The sequence below is a fragment of the Thunnus maccoyii genome, chromosome 8 (genome assembly GCF_910596095.1).
Source record: "Thunnus maccoyii chromosome 8, fThuMac1.1, whole genome shotgun sequence".
Taxonomy (NCBI): domain Eukaryota; kingdom Metazoa; phylum Chordata; class Actinopteri; order Scombriformes; family Scombridae; genus Thunnus; species Thunnus maccoyii.
Genome location: NC_056540.1, coordinates 9,310,302 through 9,329,586, shown reverse-complemented (window position 1 = coordinate 9,329,586; position 19,285 = coordinate 9,310,302). Strand labels below are relative to the sequence as shown.

The window sequence follows — 19,285 nt, the reverse complement described above, 5'->3', positions numbered from 1 at the left end:
GTCTGCCGTGAAAAAAAGTCTACTGCTGTAAAAGCTTTTGGACTGAGTTAATCTTAAGCATCGTGTTATGTGTAAGGCTATGGTCTTGAATGAAGTCTAGTCAGTTTTATTTATGTAGCCCAAAATCACAATTTGTAACAAGGGGCTTTAAAATGTGTTCAGCATACGACACGCTCTGTCCTCAGACCCTCAGTCCAGTACGGATCCAGCAAGATGCCAAGCAAAACTTCCTCTCTTCCACACTCTGTTTCCATCTGCTCACTGTGCAACTAATATGCCATGGTGCTGTTAATACAATCCAAGTGCATGTATAGACATACGTTTCTTTTCTTATTGATAATAGGGCATTACCACACTTCTAAATAATGAAGAGGACAGGGATGTTTACACTTTAATGATCTCTCTTCTAATTTCCTCTGCAAAGCTAACATGAAGTGGCCAAACAGCTGTGTGGCAGTCTGATGTGTCCTCCATTAGACCCTCTCTGTTGAGCAGTATTTACAGTTTGAGACACTAGGGCAGCTCTTAGTTAACTTGAATCTCATTTGATATTGAGTCTCTTTAGTGTCTCTTTTTTATGTTTGTTTGTTTTATGTTTTTGTTGGGTTTTTTTCTTTGACAGAAGAGGTGAACTTACTGGTGTTCTTATAGTTTTACTATTCGATTGTTTTGAGTGTTGTTAGGTTGTATAAAATACTTTATTTGAATTTTATTTCATTATTTTGCTTTAAAATTGCATTTAAAATACTTCTTCAACCTGTAACTCTTTTTCTGCTTTATTTGAACTTTGTTCTTGCCACTAGACATTCATGGCACTCCAACACAGGTATTTTCATTTATGTTGCCTAATTAGTCCTTTTTGCAGGACTGTGTGGGTCTGTACAGTCTGCTTGATATATACTCCACTCTCCTGTTAAATGTTGCACCTTTTCCATTCTCACTTTTCTATGGACTCTGATGACCTCAACTTTCACCTGAGCAAAGGTCTTATAAGCCACAATAACTGAAAACAGCTCAGAGTAGGCAGGACAAGGCCTTTAATAAGAATGATAAAGTCAAGTAGCAGTCAGGGAGATGTCAGTCAAGCAGAGTCTCTACCTGCTTGCACAGTCCCGAGGTCTAATCAGGCAACATGAGTGAAAACACCTGTGGGGGTGTGTCGCCCCTTTCATATAAATACAGGTATAGTGTTATCAAAGTGATGTAACTGTTTTTTTGTTCTTTTTTTACTCTACATTGAATATTATCATGTTATTACATCTACATTTAAATGCATGAGAGTTGTTTTGCAATCATGTTTCTACTAAACCATTTTAAGAAAGTTTTTCATCCTACGACTATTATTGAGGAGTTCATTAGGAAATTAAAAAACACAAATGACCTGGAGGCTGTATGAAACAAAGTCTAATAAGACACTGCTACTCAAATCTGCACATTACAGGAAAGCCTCAAAGAATCTATTTTTCATCTTTTTGCAGAGACCAGTGAATCAGCTCAGATTTCCTAAAGGCTGAATGTCTTAGTTCATGTTAGTGGATTACCATTACCTCCTCTGTGGTGCTTTAAGACACCAGCTGTGAGGATCTGTGCTTCACCGGTTACAAATCAACCTTAAGCTGGTAGATGCATCGTAACTCTTCAGGCTATTGGTCAGTCCAGCTGGACATCACTGGGACCTGAAGGTGCCTTTAAAGGATAAGCCTTGTGATTTACTATATTTTTCTTATTGTCAACAAATCTCATGTGCAGAGCCAAACCAACAATGAACTGATCCTACTTACAAGTATTATGTGTGTATCCAAAGCCTGATATATCATATTACTCTGCACCATAGACCTCCATTGTTGTCCAAAACCTATTAAAAACGCATCAATGAACCACACCACTGCATTGGGTGACATGTTCCTTGTCCCTGAAGAGTGTGGTTACTTTGGTTTATTTAGTAAAGGCTCCAAAGACTAATAACAGCATCAAGTTTTCACTCTCTGGAAAGTATTTCCACGTCAGGAAACAGAGGCCACAGAGCATGCGCAAGGACACAGCTCTCTTTACAGTAAACTATCGCCATTTTTCATGCACATTGTATTGATCAGACTCTGATCCAGACATTGTAAATTTCTCAAAGAAGTTTAAAACAAAGTGAAGACTTTGTGATATATAGCACAACAAGCTAGCAGTCAGAGCGGTGTGAACAGACCCGCATCCTCATGCATGCGCGGTGGCCTCTTCCTGCCATGGAAATACTTTCTGGAGAGTTAAAATGTGATTGCTGTTATTAGTCTTTGGAGCCGTTTCTAAACAAATCAACGAAACCACTCTCTTCAGGGACAAGGAACATGTCACCCAGTGTAACGATGTGGCTCACTGAGGTGTTTTTAATACTTTTGGACAACAACGGAGGTCTACGGCACAGAAGAATACGATGTATCAGGCTTTGGATACACACAATACTTGTAAGTAGGATTGATTCATTGTTGGTTTGACTCTGCACATGAGATTTGTTAACAATAAGAAAAATATGGAAAATTGCCAGCCTTACCCTTTAAAACAGACTCCATCATCCTTGTTCTGAATAAATAATTCAGTGTACATCAATCATTTTTACTGCAAAACACACAATAACTGTTTGGGGTTTTTTGCAGTAATTGATCATTATTATTATTATTATTATTAATAGTAGTAGTGGTTGTAACTTTCTTGTACTCTTAGCCATGTCTGTGTATTTCCCTACTGAGTATATGCACCAGTACGCAAGTCTTCAAGTCTAGCCTTTGCAGATGTATTTCAGTCCTTCTTTGGGGGAAAGATTTTGGCGTCTCTTCTGCCTCCCCTGTCTGCAGCCCCAGTTGGCCCGTGAACAACATGGCAGGATTAACCTGTATGGGGGCCACAGGGCATAACTCTGCCTCCAAGTCAACAGCATGATTATATTTGTACTGATATGCTGATATATCCAGTGCTCCTGTGCTGGGTAATACTACCCTGTCAAAACCAGATTTTGACGGGGCCCCTCTACAAGACAGGGCCACAAAAGTATAGTGTAGGATCTAGATATTGTACTTTACTGGTGCTGCTTCTCAAACTAATTTTCAAGTGACCAAAAAGCATCTGGACTTTGAGCAGACCTGGTGCTTTCGGGGCCCCTGGTGGTCTGCAGCCCTGTGGCAGTTGCTCACTATCCCTACATGCTCAGTTGGTAATCCATCCTTATTGCTGATTACTTTTCACACAGACATACTGGTATAGACGTACATTGCCTTTAAAGCAAACAATTTTTTCCCCAAAAGAAATTATTTTACTTCATTTCAAATAGGGTGTGGAACTCTGTCAGGTGTCTGGTGAGGGCGATACTGCACATGCACAAGAGAGTGTGTGTGTGTGCTTGTTTACAATGATTTATAGTTGCTAAAAATCATTTATTTATACTTCTTATAGAAGAACCTGAAGACAATCTTTGTACCCTGATGGTGTACCAATTTTGTAAAAATATAATTCAGGAAAAGTGATCAACTTTTAGGCTGGTTGCATGTGTTTAATCACATGAATGGGTCATTTGTTACCCATAGGATAAACAGGAGGGTTGAAAATAACTACTTATTCATTGATTAGAATCTAAAACAGCAATGATTTAATAATTATTTTATTTTACTTCATTTAGACCAGAAGGATTAATCAACACTAGGTTACATTTCTATTTATAAGGCTTCTTCACTGTACAGGATAAACTCACACTAGATCACAGTTTGCATGAATATGTTAAATACCTTTCACACACCCACTTATGATGTCAGTAACATGAATTCTAATGAATAACTGGTAAATTCAGGGTGATGTAGTACTTAAATCTAACAGCAGGTGTCATATGAGAGCAGGTAAAGTTGAGGCATCATTTCATCTAGCAAGTAAACAAAGACATTGTGTAGATACAGGTAAACAAAAATAACAGCAAATACAGTTGTTTACACTTCTCAGTTTCCATATTTAATACTCTTTCTGGGTGTTTGCCCTCATGCTTCACTGGAGATGGGTACTGTCAGCCTCTGAAATCCGCAGCACAGGGGAGCTGAAGGTGGATGAGCAGGGAGCTAAGTTGTGGGTGCTCAGGTAGCTGATCTTCCTGCCGCTTTCCACCAGACTGGCCTCCAGTGATTCTGGCCCCTCTGCCTGGCTGCTGGGCTGCGGGGGCGGCACCAGGCCATGCAGGAGGCTGTTCCCCAGGTGGGAGTTGCACCGAGCCAAGTTGTCAGTCAGGTGCTGCAGGTACACCTCCTCCAGCTGTTTGTCCAGCAGCCCGTTCAGCACCGAATTAGACATAGGCTCCAACCCTGAGCCGGGCAGATCCAGGCTGATGTTCACACTGGCCCCCATAACCAGATAACCCTGGTCTGGTATCGATGAGAGAGGCTCATTTTGCAGATCCTGCTGGGCTGTGCAAACCTCAGAGGCTGATGGAGATTGAGTGTACAACTCGCGCTGAGTGATGGTGGCTCTCAGTGGGTTGTGTGGGATGACGCCTGAGTCAGCCACCTGTATGTCTGGATACTGCTCCAAGAGGCTACAACTGTCTAAGCAGACTGTTAGGTCATGGTCCAGGGCGAGGATGGGTGAACAGCCAGGGATTAAGAGACCCATAGGACCTTGAGGCAGCACTCTCAGCCCACTGGCATGGTTGGAGTCTAGTTGTTCCTGGTTTGGACCTGAGTACAGATCATAAACTGGTTATTGAGATGTTTTTAGTTCAGTTTGACATTCGTGCTATATGGCTGCTCAGTGTAAGATTATATGACAGAGAAGAAAATCATTTTAGTTAGAGGAACTAGCCATGTTGAGTTTAAGTAAGTCCTAAAAGACTTCACACCTCAGTTAATAGGTGTACTACATCAGTACAAAGCAGTTATAATAAGACCGTTTACCTGCTTCTGCTGGATCTGTCTGTAGGTCTGTAGAGTTTGAGAGATCACAGTTCAACGGATCCGTACGGTTAGCGTGTGCCTGTGTTTTGTGCTGCTTAGACGCAAATTTTCTTTCCTCCCTGTAACGCAGCACTCTGAGAAAACCTTCAGCCAACATGGCACAGGATGACTCTTGTCTTCTTTTCTGTGTACTTTTAGCCCACTTTGCTTCTTATTGTTAGTCTTCTTGAGCACTAGTAGAACACAGTGTGACTGCGTGTGCAACTGTGGAGATCTGCTGGCTTGTTTCACTTCTGCAACTGACAACTGGCCCCTCCACCCTCACCACGCACTTCCTTTATTAATCTATAACTGAAAATCACAGTTGAGGGAGAAAAGAGAAGCTGAGAGAGGCTGAGAGGCAGAAGTACTCAAATACTTTACTTAAGTGCCAAAGCAACAATCTAAAAATACTCAACTACACGTAAAAGTCCTGCATTTAAAATCCTTCTTAAGTCAAGGTACAGAAGTATTGTTAGAAAAATGTAGGACTTAAGTATCAACTCATGTGTATGTAGCATTTTACTGTTTTAGGTTGTGGAGCTGTAGCTGTTTTTATATACTGTTATATGTGTTTATACATAAGTATGTATATGTTTCCCAACATATAGTCGAGCTCCCTCCAAAGGGTTACAAGATCAATCTGGGGGTCATGAGATGATGAATGGGATATTAATGGATTAATGGACAAGAAGAATAAAATAACTTCTGCTACACAAACTTTTCAAAAAAGTTTCCTTTTTTGTAGGAAACTGGCTAATGGGTCTCAAGCTGTTCTTCAAATGGAGTCACCTGAAAAGTTTAGAGGGAAAATGTCTGGTGGAACTGCTGACGACTGCTGACAACAACTTGAGAAAAATCACAAACCAGAAGCTGCTTTTTATAAAAGGTCACAAGCCAAAAATAATATTAAATATATTAAAAAATACATTAATATTAAAAAATGCATTGAATTTCATGAGCTTATCTTAGTAAAAAGTGCAATATTTCCCTCCATGTAATGGAACAGTAACATAAAATGGAAATACTCAAGAAAGGTTTATCAAAATTGTATTTAAAGTACTGTACTTGAATACCTTAAGTAGCTGAAGAACATTCTGGAGAATATGTGTGAAAAGTACTTTTCACAGGCACTCCTACTTCCTCTTTAAAATGTTTATATTTCAGTGGTAATTGAATCACACATGCAATAATACGTCAGTTACTATTAGCTATGTTCAATGAAACGACAGTTATATTCTGCAAATTGAATCTTTTATTGTTCGTTATAAGGAAGCAGAGTGGATTTCTGATTTATTTTACCATATCCTTCTTCAGACTTTTCACATCAACCACCAATTTAAGGAGCACTGAGTCAGGTTTGCAGTTTTATTTGCAGTCTTACTTTTATTTTATTTTAGGGAAGATATCAACTTATATAAGACAGGGATTACCGACACAGTGTGAAACAGGATGCTTATAGCAAAAGGGAACAGCTGTCCAACTCCCCTAAACAAACTAAACAAAAAAAACAGCAAATAGAAAAAAAAACTCTTTCACATCACTCTATGTTTGCAGACTTGTAAATTTTGTCATTTTTAAACATATATCATCTCGTAGAAAAAAGTTTGCTATTAAAACAGCATTAAGACAATATAAAGTAAATAAAAACATAAAGAATTGGATTGTAATATGTAACTCCTACAGAAAGTGCTGCAGTTTGGGCGATGACATGACTGACAGGAGCACAATATTTGCCTCAATGTTTCCAGGATTACACAAGACTTATCTTACAATGTATTGGTTAAACCCGATGAGTTAAATAAATGGCAGCAACTTCTTAATGATGTCATGTTTACATAGATGGAGCAATGTGGGCCAAATGAGTCTGTGTTACAATTTTCAAAGTGCGCACATTTTGTTGAGTCTGATGATGTGTCGAAGCTACACAGAACGTCTTGTCATTCTGTTCATGTTCATGCTAATGGTTGATTGACATGTCATTAGGCCAATAGGCTTAGCAGGCTGAGGTTAATGAGAGGAAGCAGAGCTGTTTTTAAGATACCCATAATGCTCTGCTTTTGTACCTCCTTTCACTACAGCTGACAAGGCACAACTGAACATAGATTAATAATAAAAAAAAAAAACATACTAAATTTTAAAAAAGAAAAAAAAAATCCCACAGATTTACAAGCTGAGTGAAATGTTGCTTCAGGTCAGTCTGGGTCCAGGTCCAGGTCTGGGTCTAAGCCTGAGGTCTCAGGTAGAAACCGGGTGTAAAGCTACTGCTGTGCTTTCTTTGCTAGAGCCTCGGCCTCCTGGGGAGAAACACAGGCAAAGGGGGGGGGAAAGGAGGGAGAGAGTGTGTTATATTAAAATGGAGGATATTGGTTTATATATCCCCTGCCACAGCAGAGAGGAAACCCCCTCTGTTTCTATGGTAACCGGCGCACCTCCCTGCACTTCCTCTTGCAGCAGAGAGGAGGCGCCAGTGTGAAGGAGTGAGAGGAAGAGGAGAAGAGGCCTGCTTGGGTGAAAGGATATCATGAACAGATGTATTATGTAATATGTCTGTTTTCTGAGGATAAATATATATTAAAAGCACATAAGCTGGTGTTACAAGAAATATGGTTACGCTGCAGGAAAGTTTGAGAGAGGACAGCTATGTGTTTGTGTTGGGTTCATAAGCTTTTACCTTGGAGCCTGGGGGAGCAGTCAGACCTAGAAATGCATACACAGCGTTGTCCTCTCTGGCATCGAAGAAGGCCTCATAGTTCTGAGAAAGACAGAGTAAGAGGTGTCAGATCGATCGGAGGATCAGTTCACCTAAGTCTGAACTCCAACCTGAGGAATGATAATAGGAAAAAGACTTTGGATCAGTGCCTGAGGGCGACAATCTGAGCAGCAAATGCCACAAGGAGAAGTCTTTGTGAAAAAAAGTCATTGTGGAGGTTGTGTTATTTGTCCAGGGAGAGGCCTCAGTAGTCAATCTGATAGGAGGGTATTGTCTGTGAGAATGCAACTCAGAGTAAACAAGCTTACACATTCACCCATTTACTGTGTAATGGGTCTGCAATGTCCCTCACTCTTGATCCCTCACTCCCTCTCATTCCTGCATGTATTTTCCTTCGTCTCTCCCACACACACATACCGGTACACACAAACACACAAACATATTCTTCAAAAGGGCCTTACAGCTGCAAGTATCCTGGGAAATGCTGTTCTCTTTGTCTGTGACATTCAATACAGCCCATCCTGCATGTGCAACTTTACTTCCAGCCATCCATTAGCTCCACAGCATGGTGCCTCGGTGCACTTGGGCTTAAAGGGATAGCTGGGGTTTTTGAAGTGGGGTTGTATGAGGTAGTTATCCATACTCAGTAGTGGTGTAATGAAACGTAGTTGATCTGTGATCCATACGGATTGCCCCCCCACGGTTTGGCACACATGTGAACCGCGGATTAATTGCAAAATTTAATGTCTCATTGTAGACAAAGTAAACAATCTGCTGTAAGTACAAGTCATGGACAGACAGCGTGTCGCTAACAGGGATTTTGAAGAGCAGCGTCCAAACCAGTACCTAGTAGTGAGATATTCAGGTATGTTTACACACTGTTTAATGTGCTGCAGCTGAGCAGCTGATCGGCTATCTAACCGATGTTAGCGGTGCACTTTTCCACGGTGAATGTTTGTTTGGTGGCTCGTTCAATAAGCTAAACTGCAGGGCAAGACATGTGTTCATGTTTGTAAGTTATTAGGTTTTGATGATGTGGACACAGGCTGTTGTTTCATTCACTATGTTTAAAGGAGGAAGGTATGATCCGAAACATGAGTTTTGTGATCCGCTGCACCCATATAAGTGTATTATCTGCAGTAGATTTGGGTCGGCACGCTCCCAGTTTGGAGAAGCAGGCAGGCGTTTTGGCACAGAAGCTAAGCAATGTACTAATGTGGACGGGGCCAGCAGCAAAATGTATTTTAGCCACCTAAAAAAAGGTCCACCTAAAAAAATCAATATCAATTTAAGTGTACGTTATATTTAGAATATTTTCACCACTTTATCTTGCCGTCAGACAGCCCTTCCCTTTGGCACTACATTTTCTCAACTGTTGAACTTCCATATTCCTACACATGCCGCGTACTGTATTGCACCGCAAATCAGCTGTTTGGGTCAAACAGTGCTGTTGTGGTGTAACACAGTGAGCAGCATGTGTAGGTAAGTGCCAAAGGAAAGGGCTTTCTGATGGCAAGGTAAAGAGGTGAAAATATTCTATATATAGCATACACTTAAACTGATATTGATTTTTTTTAAGGTGGGCCTTTAATTAAGTGGCTAATACAAGTAATAAAAGTATAAGTAATACACTGACTATAGATAACTACCTCATACAACCCCACTTCAAAAAATTCAAACGATCCCTTTAAGGCCCTGTGTCTTTGTTAAGACAGTGACCTAGCATCTGCTAACGCTGGACAGAGAGTCAGGGCACAGTAGAGTATCTGAGCAGGACCTTAGTCAGGGTACTAGAAATACTGAGGTCATTTGTTTAAAGTCCCCCATCCCAACCCAATCCCCCAAAGTGTTTTTCAGTAGCAACCAAAAATGAAGGCTATGAATTTCTGATGATTTTATTTTTTTCTCATTTTATGAACTAAATCTGATGTCCACACATGATTGTTTTAAGGAATAATATAATATTTTCGGAAATGCTTTTATTTGCTTTCTGCCGAGAGTTAAATGCATAGGTTAAATGACAAGATCAATACCCTTCTCACTGCTGTCCATCAATCACAAAGCTGCAGCTAGGAGACAGTTGGCTTAGTTTAGCATAAAGACTGGAAACAGGGAAACAGGTAGCCTGGCTCTGTCCAAAGCTTAAATAGTGTATAAAAATACACCTACCAGCACCTCTAAAACTCACTACTTAACCCTTATTTTCTTTTAATTCAACTCTCAGCAAGAAAGTGAAACATATTTCCCAAAATGTCAAACTATTCCTTTAAATTTTGAAAACTTCTCAACACAGCCAAGATAATTATGGTTGAAATTTAGATACATTTTATTATGTTTTATTTTAATGTGATATTTTTGCTGCAAGAGTCAAAGTCAAAGCAACCATAACTGACTTCTTTGCGACTTGGGGGCAAACAGAACAAGCTAACATTGACATATCCTAACATGTTAGCAGCTAATGATTTACACATCCACCACAACATTAACATTAACATTAACTTTCCTTTGGGGTTGTGTTTCTGGCCACTGGATGAATATAAGTCCAAAATTTGCTCTCCTGAAAGCTCTGTTTGAGTCTCAAACTCCTTGGGTAAAAATATCTGGCTCTTTAACTGTGAAATGCTCTGCTGTGCTTATAAGCTAGCTTCTAACTTTGTCTGTGTGCTGTTTGGTGCTGGACAGGTACCATACAGCAGGATTTTTTGAGTTTTTTCATTTAAAAACAGCTGCCTGCTACAGGTGGAAACAAGGTTGCTGAACATGGCGAGACCAAAACTAAAACAGTAAAGTTGTTGGCCGTAAAACCAAAACAATGAACTGAAAAGTGCTGAGGGGAGTTGCAAAGTCCGGTGATAATCATCGGTGGATTTGTCACCATTAACTACACTTTTTACATTACAATATAAAAAAATGTATTAGTGCAGCTTATATATGTAGCCTAAAAACATCAGAATCAGCATTGTACCTTCTTTGTACTGCTACAGCCCAGTGGCTGAGCTATCAGAGCAGTAATTACATGACAGTCACATTCTATTAATGCAGACCATCTGTGTGTATATGTGTGTGTTTGTGTCTCACCCCACAATATTTGCTTTCGTTGAATATCTGTGGGGGGAGAGGGTTTCCCGTGGCCGGCCTGGACTCCTCCGGAACGTTCTCTCTCATCCACTTCCGGTTGGCCTCATTGGCCGCAATGTCACACTCCTCAAACTCGATCTTATTGGCCGCTAGGAAGCCCATGACATCCTGCTGCTGCTTTTTAATCTGCGTGTGGGGGAGATGAGACAGGGAGACAGGGCGGAAGTTGTCAGTTAGACATGTGTTAACTTCAACCGTATGAGGAAACAGAAGGGCTGAGGTTCACCATGCTGTCATCAGTCTGCGGCAAAAATAAGGACATTTCCTCTCTGCTGTGAGAAATTACATGACAGAAATGGTTGGCTGCTCTGTTACTAAGTTACCACTCATTTGCTGGCAAGTGAATGAAGTGAATGAGGTGATAGAAGAGTATTGAAGAGCGTGAACTCAGGTCAGGGACAGATAATGTTTTATCTGTATGGAAAATGCCAAGATTGGAAAACTGCCCATCGCACACTTTCATTCAAACAGGAAATTTCACTTAGTGTGTTCAAAAGCATGCAATGTCTATGTCTTTTTTTTTTCTTACAATAGAGTGAGCGTTTTTCTCACAAGGAAAGACTGTGTTGGCAGTCCACACACGAGAGTTGCTGTCTTTCTCACTATCTAGGATTTTCATCCAGATGTGATTATTTTCGCTTCTCTTCTCTCACTTGTCTAATTTGTGCCACCTTTAAAATATTACATCCTCAACAACGCAAAACAATAAGTTTCTGAGAACACAAATAAGCAGCTCTACAACTCAAAAGGAAATAAAAATCTATTTTGGATGACACACATTAAGGGATCCCACCCATTTCAAAGTGCAATTCAGGTGTGGCCCTAAGTTGTTTTGTCACCAAGTATTTCCCAAATACAGTCACATACAGCAAGATTAAAGAAGCTACACAAGGGATAAAAAGTATGTGTTTGACTCTCTGTGTCGTTCCTGCTTGTGCCTCTTTCTATATGGATGTGTGTGTGGGATTTAGTGTATGAAATTGTGGTCCAATGGAGACTCGGTGGGTGTGTGTAAGAGGGAGGATGGCCCTACAAGGCCAGACGGAAACAAGAGCTCCTCTGGGACTCGAGAGGAGGTAACTGGTCAAACACGAGCCAAATAAGGCCTGCTGCAAGGAGACACACACATCCAGCCTCAGCTGCACACACATACACACACCTAAAGCCAAACTAAGCCAACTTCATGACAAAAAAAAAACACAACAAGGTTCCACGGATGCTAATCAATATACTGTCTTCCTATCAGTGCAGAGACCTCCACGTGAGGGCTCCTCCCAGCTTTATGGCATGCAGATGAGACAGGTGGATTATTTAACAGCCATCTGCTGGAACAACACTGAGGCATGCAAATGAGAGAGCTGACAATGCTGACAGATTAGCCGTTTGAATCATTTAATGGCAGTTGCACTCTGGAGGACAAAGTCCTAGAACCAGCTCTCTCCACCTGCTCTGGAAACCAGCGCGGGACAGAGCAACCGAGCGGAACGCAATGAGCTCAAACTCACTTTAACTCGCTCTGTCTCTCTAAACACAGACAATCCTCTCTAAGGGAAGAATCTGCACAGCCTCCTCTTCACTCTCACTCATCCCCCCACTCCAAGGCTGTTCTCTTATTTGACTTATATTTGATTTGTAGATATGACTTTTCTTTATCAAAAACGACAAGGATTAACTTTAGCTTAAATTGTTAGAATGACAAGTTAAACATACTTTTCTCCTTTCTTTGGTTGCACTCTGGCTATTCCCTCAACAAGCCTGCATTGTACTGTTGCCAAGCAAAATTAATTTGTAGGGGAAACTGGCCACATGCCATCTGTGGTCCTAACTCTAATTGCACAGTGAGAGCTCCCAGCTCTGCCCATTTAGCTCTTTTCATTGCTCATGGTGTCTTGAGTGGAGCTCCTGGTGATTTTAATATGGAAGGAAATAGACTGTCCCTAGCTTTGGGTGTGGTAATAAACAACTATTCTTCTCCTGTTGCCTCGTATTTTTCACTCCTTATCTATCTCCCTGGAATGCTAGAAAATGCCTCCTCAGACCTTGCTAGAGAGACAAGAGAGAGCTGAACCAGACCTGGGCCTGCAATCAGTCTACAGGCAGGACCTGTAGGCCTTCAGTTTTGTTTTCAATAGTCCATGTTTTCTCTCACAATACCGAAGTAGTTTGTCTAGGTAATGTAAGTGTTTTTAGCCATGCTAGCAGCATGGCTCGATGGATGGCAGTGTTGGTCTGCCACTTTGGTGATTTATGTCAAGGACTACTGGATGGACTGCCATGAAATTTTGTACAGACATTCATAGAGGATGAAGCCTGCTGATTTATGTGATACTGATATACGTTTCCTCTAGTCTGCCAGCAGGTCAAAGTTTTCACTCATGCTGTGAAATATCGCAGCATTTATTAGATGGATTGGCACCATTTTTGTGCAGATATTTATGTTTCCCTGATGATGAATGCTCACAACTTTGGTGATCCCCTGACATTTCTTCAAGTGCCATCATCAGGTCGATTTGGTTTATGACCAAACACCTCTAAAACTAATGGCATTCCTATCAGCCACAGCAATACTTTGTGTTTAGTGCTTGCTAATTAGCTATGGTTAGCATGCTAACACGATTAAGTAAGATGTACACATTATATCTAATAAACATCAGCATGTTAACATTGTCACTGTGAGCATGAAAGCATGCTGACATTAGCATTTAGCTCAGGGCACCGCTGTGCTAAATACTGCTAGTGTGGCTTTTGATTCTTGTGTAATGAATTAGGACCATGAAAATGTTTCCAGGTAAATTGTCCCTTATACAGAAGTTTATTGAACTAATTTCAAATGTTTGGTCCTAATTTTGGTGCTTTAACAAACTGACTGAAACAGACATTGATAATCAATTACAAACACTATTTTGAACAGATCTGGTATTTACTACACACTGATACCATGATTATTTGATTACTGGTACTGACCTCGCGCTCTATTTATATGTTATCACGTTCCCAAACAGTCCATATATACATCCATGGAAGAACTGCAGCAATCACTGGATGATTCATAAAAGTTAGTAAGTCTGGAATGATCACAGCTGCATTTAGTTACTGATGCAACAATATGAGTGTTTATCTGCACACTACAAAGTTTCTAATTCATACAGTAACTGACATTTTAAAATCACATTTTGACCAACAGCTCACGGTTCCAACATATTTGTTCATAAGAATTAATGATGAAATAGATCCTATGCCTCTCAGGTTGAAGAGGAACATATCTATTGTTGCACTGATCATTGTTGGACCTGTGGAGAAGGAATCTGCACCAAATGCTCTTTGGCTTCCACATCATCATCATCATCCTCATCATTTGAGTGTTGTAGTGGCACTGCAGTGAGATCAGATCCAGACCTGATCAATCCCTTAAAAAGGTCAGGCATTAGCAGCCGCCAGACAATGCCAGGCATTGATTGGATGGACTGTATCCACAACACAAGCTTGGATCAATATGCTGCACAGTTGATTCAATCGGTGATGTCGACTGAGGCTGGGGGTCAGTTCACATTCAATTCACTCATGGATAAAAATGAAAACATCTTAACTGGAAGTGTTTCACTATTTTTTTAATACACAAAACTGAATGCCCTTCTTTCTACTTTTTTGAAAACAGGAAAATCCCCTCTGTAGACTAGAGGAAACATTAATCAGACTCCAGCCATGTATGCTTGCAAGGGATAAAGGTTTTGTCTTGATTAGATGAAGTCTGATTTGTCCTGCAAACAGACTTACTGGAATTTTAGCAGCAACAGTAGCCTCCGCCCAATCCTGAGCTCAGTCAGCATTACAACATCGTTACAAAAGAGCCTTACACTGCTGCTCTGGCTGGGCTCCCTCCCTGCTGCCAAAAAGGTGAAACAACAGCAAAAGGCCAAACCTGACCTATTATACAAACTCAAGCCTGACTTATAGAACCGGATGCTAAACTCAGAGTGGGAAAAGAGCTGTATATCTGACACATAGAAATCATAAGACTTGGACATACACACATAAATCTGCACACAATCACACCAAAAGAAGTTATACCTTACTCTTAGTGCGTTTATTGTGTCAATAAGGAACTTGCACAATAGTGTTACTACAGGGCGTAAAGGGAAATGAGGCAGTAAATGTGTGCTGTGGTTCTGGCCATTGTTTTTGGCTATTTCCACTGACGTCCACAGTCTGTATACACTGCCACAGGTGTGTATGTACTGTATTTACATGAGCGTATGTACTGTATTTACATGTGTGTACTTAAAAGAAAATCCCTGTTTGCTATTCAAATGATTCTCTGGCCTGAATGTAACCTAAAAACCAGGTGAAACAAGAATATGTGGTACTATGCTGCATACCTGTATACCTTCTGTATGTATCTAACCTATATGTACAAATATCATACAAGTGTGTTTTTCTTTTAAAGTTTCTGAATGGCTTTCTTTAGACTACAGCTAAAGTTTATATAAGGACATGCATACGCATAGCAGTACGACTTAATCTTAACAAAGGCAACGCCAGTGACTCCAGAAGTCTCTCCACAGACTTCGCAGTGAGTCACAACACCACTTCTTCACTCTGCTTCTCATTACAGAGGTGGAAATATGATGACATCAGTTTGCAGGGATACCAACCTCCACAAGGGACTAGCACAGGTCAGGGGTCAGGGGAGAGCTAAGCTGGCAATCAATGCTTTGCTCAGGGACACTTAAAAAGGAGCCATAGCTGATGGTTGAGATAATTCATTTTGTGAAGTTTATGATGTTCTTTGTAGTATCAAAATAGTGATGATTCACTTCCATAATGATTTATGACACTGCACTTTGTGTTGCTGTGCTAAGCAGCATTATATCATGAGACTATAGTTAGTATTTATAGCAGCACTTTACTTCTGGATTGCAACAACTGTTCCAGTATTGTAGGGCTTCACCTAACGATTATTTTTTCAGTTTTCAGAAAATAGTGAAAATGTGCATTATAATTTCCCTCAGCTCATGGAAATGTATTAAAATGTCCTGTTTTGTCCGACCAACAGTCCAAAACTCCAAAGATATTCAGTTTACTGTCATATATGACACATAAAAGCAGCAAATCTTCAAATTAGAGAAGCTGGAAACAGAAATTTTTTGAAAAATGACTAAAATGATTAATTGATTATCAAAATAGTTGCATAATAAACTGATAAATTAATCAAATAATCCTTGCAGCTTTATTTATGCTATCATGTTCAACACTTGAAGGCATGGAGAAAAAGACAACTCAGTTGCTCACTATGTTTCATTACTAAACAGTGCATCTCTCTAACTGACCTTTATGCATTAGTATACATCTTTATTGAATCAGCTGTGGCTGCCTTTTATCAGATTAAACATTAATAAACTTTGTTCTCAAGATGTCACCGTCCTTGGTGCTACATAAAACCATTTCTGATTCTGCATAAAATCACTAAAAGCTATAAATGTGCTCTGACACATTATACATAAGAGACACATATAGAAGAACTTTATATCTTTAGAAAGTACAGCTGTCTGAATAATGCTGACTGAAGTGCTGAATCTGATACATCCCTCCGGCTGACTTTACACCAACTCTCCCACTGACCTGCAATCATTTTCTCAGTGGAGCAAAAGCTTAAAATGTTGCTTTTGAAATACTGACTGTTACTCTGTTCACATAGTCAACTAGACCGGAGTGATTAATGTAGCAGCAGATGCTGCTGGATAGTGGAATGAAATCACATTGTTTTGTAGCCACTGATGCAATCGAACTGCAAGCCTGGTGAGAGCAGAGCGTTTCAACCACAATTAATCATAAAGCAGCTTCTCACTCGTCTGACTACAGATGCACTCCATTAAAGAACGCATTGAGAGACCTTTCACAAAATAAATGTATAAATAAATATAATTCATGGAGTAAGTCCTATGTACTTTGTAATGTAGTATCTAAATGAATCCAAAGACTTTACCACACTAGAGCAGATCAAGATATTGACATTGCTGCTGATCTGCCATCTCTAAAAACGGATGCAGGATGGAGACGATAATGTGAGTGTAAGTGTGTCCGTGCAGCATATAAAAGCACATAAGCTCATCCATTTGGTCTGTGTAGATCTAACAGACTACACTAGAGACAAATCAATGAGAGGTAATGCATTTTCCCAGACAGGCTCCAGCACGGTGATGGCATCATTGGCTCTAAAGTCCGACCACTCTGACATTACAGGGAAGGTCTCGTCCTGTAAGGCTTGCTGCTGCTGCTGAGCCGTTGCAAATGTCATTTACTGTAAGGGCAATAAAGTTACCCAGAGCTGTCCGACTGAAAAGAGCCTCTGTGCTCGATCACTTCCTCTGTGTGTGAGTTGTGAAAACAAGCTGCCAAATGAGGTTAAATCATCCTTAAGGTGATCTAAACCTCACATGACATGAAATGACAAGTGAATTTTAATCTAAGGCACCTTTGTGCAGCGATAACAAGTAAATATGGATGTTTCAGTGCAGTGGTGGCCTCTATTTCTGTTGCATTTCCATCAGAAATCTTTCAAATTTGACACTGTGTAGATGCTAGTGCTACTTTACATCAGAGTTTGTGTTAGGAATTTTGCAGCAGCTGTAATTTGAATATATTTGATTACAAGAATAACAAGTTGTAGCCAGAATTCAATGTTTAGGGCACTTCTACAGTATAAACAGCACAAGTTCTTACTGATCCAGACCTCCAGCAAATTTTAAACTGAGCATAGCCTAAGTGATCCTGGGCTGCAGCTGCATGTCTAAAAAGGGGGCCCCGGAGAATTGCATCACCATCATTCCTCTCCACTCTGGAAGAAACTGGCGAGCCTGAAGCTGAAGGAGGCTGCAGGACAGTGGGGGAAACACTAAAAACTACTTTGCAGAGCAGCTGCTCCCCTTATCAAACATACAAACTCCCTGTCCTGGCATCAGGTGACAAAGCAGGGAATTTGAAGTATTTATTGATTATTCTATTGCATGCCTGTCTTGTTTTTCAGCCTGGTTTAAAAAAAAACGTCACTTCAAGAAACAATGTGACAAACCACAGCTGAGAGAGAAGTGTGGCTGCTCATTAACCAGCCTCTCATTTCCTCCCTGTCTCTTCTTCTGTGACAAAGTTAAAGGCAGAGAGACAGAGAGGGTGGGAGAGACATTGAGAGACTCCATCTGTCTCCAAAGTCTCGAGGAGGGCAGAGCAGCATGTTTAGTGATGAGTCAGACCACTCCAGACTGAGAGGATGACAACCCCATGGACATCAGTTAGTGAGTTCAATAAAAGTTCAGTCGCCTTTCTGTTGCCAAACAAGCACTGGATGCTGCAGATGTGCTATAGTAACACAGTTATAAAACCTCATACATAAAAGCCATGCCATTCTTTAATCCCTTACCGAAGTGGATCCGGAGGACGATGCTATGTACACTTTGATCACCATGTTAAATCCCTGACGATGGAGTCCGGTATGCAGCGGTTGATTTGCTCTGCTCCTTGCGGACACTTTGCAGGCGGATTGCTCGGCAGTGGCACAGAAACAAACAACAACAAAGTTCCCAGGCTGAAACGCTGTGTGTCTGGTTGTAGGCAGCGCAGACAATCTGCGCAAATGCTCCTGTTCTCAGCACTGGATGGAGCTTTGCATTCCTCCTCCGCCTCTACTCTGCCTCCCCGCCCCTTAGAGCCTCTCTCTCTCTCTCTCTCTCTCTCTCTCTCTCTCTCTCTCTCTCTCCTTGTGTGTGTGTGTGTGAGTGGTGCACACACTCGGAGACACGTACACGCACACAAGCAATAGACCTATCATAATGGCAAGACAACAGGGTTATATTGTCTGAGTATTTCAGCATCGACCCTATTGTCTGCGGGCACAGACCTATTGTTCTTGTTTACTTTGCAAACATGCACCGCTGCAGGTGATCAAGTAAAAACGTAGGTATGCTTGTGTTGTGGCGGCGAATAAAATACAAATTCTGCTGTGATTTTTTTTTTTTTGAACACTTCGTGTGCGCTTTTGTGTAACAGCACAGCCACTGGAAGCGCCGTCTTGAGCAGCCACATTCATTATTAGACGGGCTTTGTGGGCCCCCTGCAGGCGTCTGGGGCAGACGACGCAAACGGCTTTTTTACTGAAACGAATTTAGGAAAGCCGACTGACAAACAAAAAAAATGTGTCGGGAGAGGAGTGGGCGCCATATTGGACTCAAGCACGAAGTGAATTTATGGTGAAAATGTCTCCCTGCCGGGCGCTGCAGATGTGAGCGCTTGCTCTTTTAGACAAGGATGCATGGCTTTACACAGTGGCATGTTGCCTGCCGCCGGGGCCTGTATAACGGGGCTTACAGGTTAGCCGCGCGGCCTCTCACTCTCTCTCTCACACACACACACACACATACATACACACACACACAGTCTCTGAACACACTCGTGTGCAGGCAATATGTCCTCGAATGCAATCCTTTCCTTC

General features: G+C 41.0%; 2 protein-coding genes across 2 annotated transcripts; both read right to left on the bottom strand.

Annotated features, from left to right (window-relative positions):
* Window positions 1–3,624: 3,624 nt before the first annotated feature.
* Window positions 3,625–5,305, bottom strand: si:dkey-237j10.2 (uncharacterized protein LOC568721 homolog). The gene is made up of 2 exons (XM_042419311.1): window positions 4,914–5,305; window positions 3,625–4,697 (listed from the first exon to the last, which is right to left on the bottom strand). Exons 1-2 carry the CDS (start codon window positions 5,068–5,070, stop codon window positions 4,015–4,017), a joined length of 840 nt encoding a protein of 279 aa, XP_042275245.1. The 5' UTR covers window positions 5,071–5,305; the 3' UTR covers window positions 3,625–4,014.
* Window positions 5,306–6,318: 1,013 nt separating this feature from the next.
* On the bottom strand, window positions 6,319–19,093 carry sh3bgrl (SH3 domain binding glutamate-rich protein like). The gene is made up of 4 exons (XM_042419012.1): window positions 18,218–19,093; window positions 10,744–10,929; window positions 7,627–7,707; window positions 6,319–7,249 (listed from the first exon to the last, which is right to left on the bottom strand). Exons 1-4 carry the CDS (start codon window positions 18,260–18,262, stop codon window positions 7,214–7,216), a joined length of 348 nt encoding a protein of 115 aa, XP_042274946.1. The 5' UTR covers window positions 18,263–19,093; the 3' UTR covers window positions 6,319–7,213.
* Window positions 19,094–19,285: the final 192 nt, after the last annotated feature.

Coding starts and splice junctions, on each gene's coding strand:
- si:dkey-237j10.2 (XM_042419311.1), bottom strand. CDS start 5,070: ATGTTGGCTGAAGGTTTTCTCAGAGTGCTGCGTTACAGGGAGGAAAGA. Junction 4,698..4,913: donor GACAGATCCAGCAGAAGCAG/GTAAACGGTCTT, acceptor ATCTGTACTCAG/GTCCAAACCAGGAACAACTA.
- sh3bgrl (XM_042419012.1), bottom strand. CDS start 18,262: ATGGTGATCAAAGTGTACATAGCATCGTCCTCCGGATCCACTTCG. Junction 10,930..18,217: donor CGTCCTCCGGATCCACTTCG/GTAAGGGATTAA, acceptor CCCCACACGCAG/ATTAAAAAGCAGCAGCAGGA. Junction 7,250..7,626: donor CTGCTCCCCCAGGCTCCAAG/GTAAAAGCTTAT, acceptor GTTTCTCCCCAG/GAGGCCGAGGCTCTAGCAAA.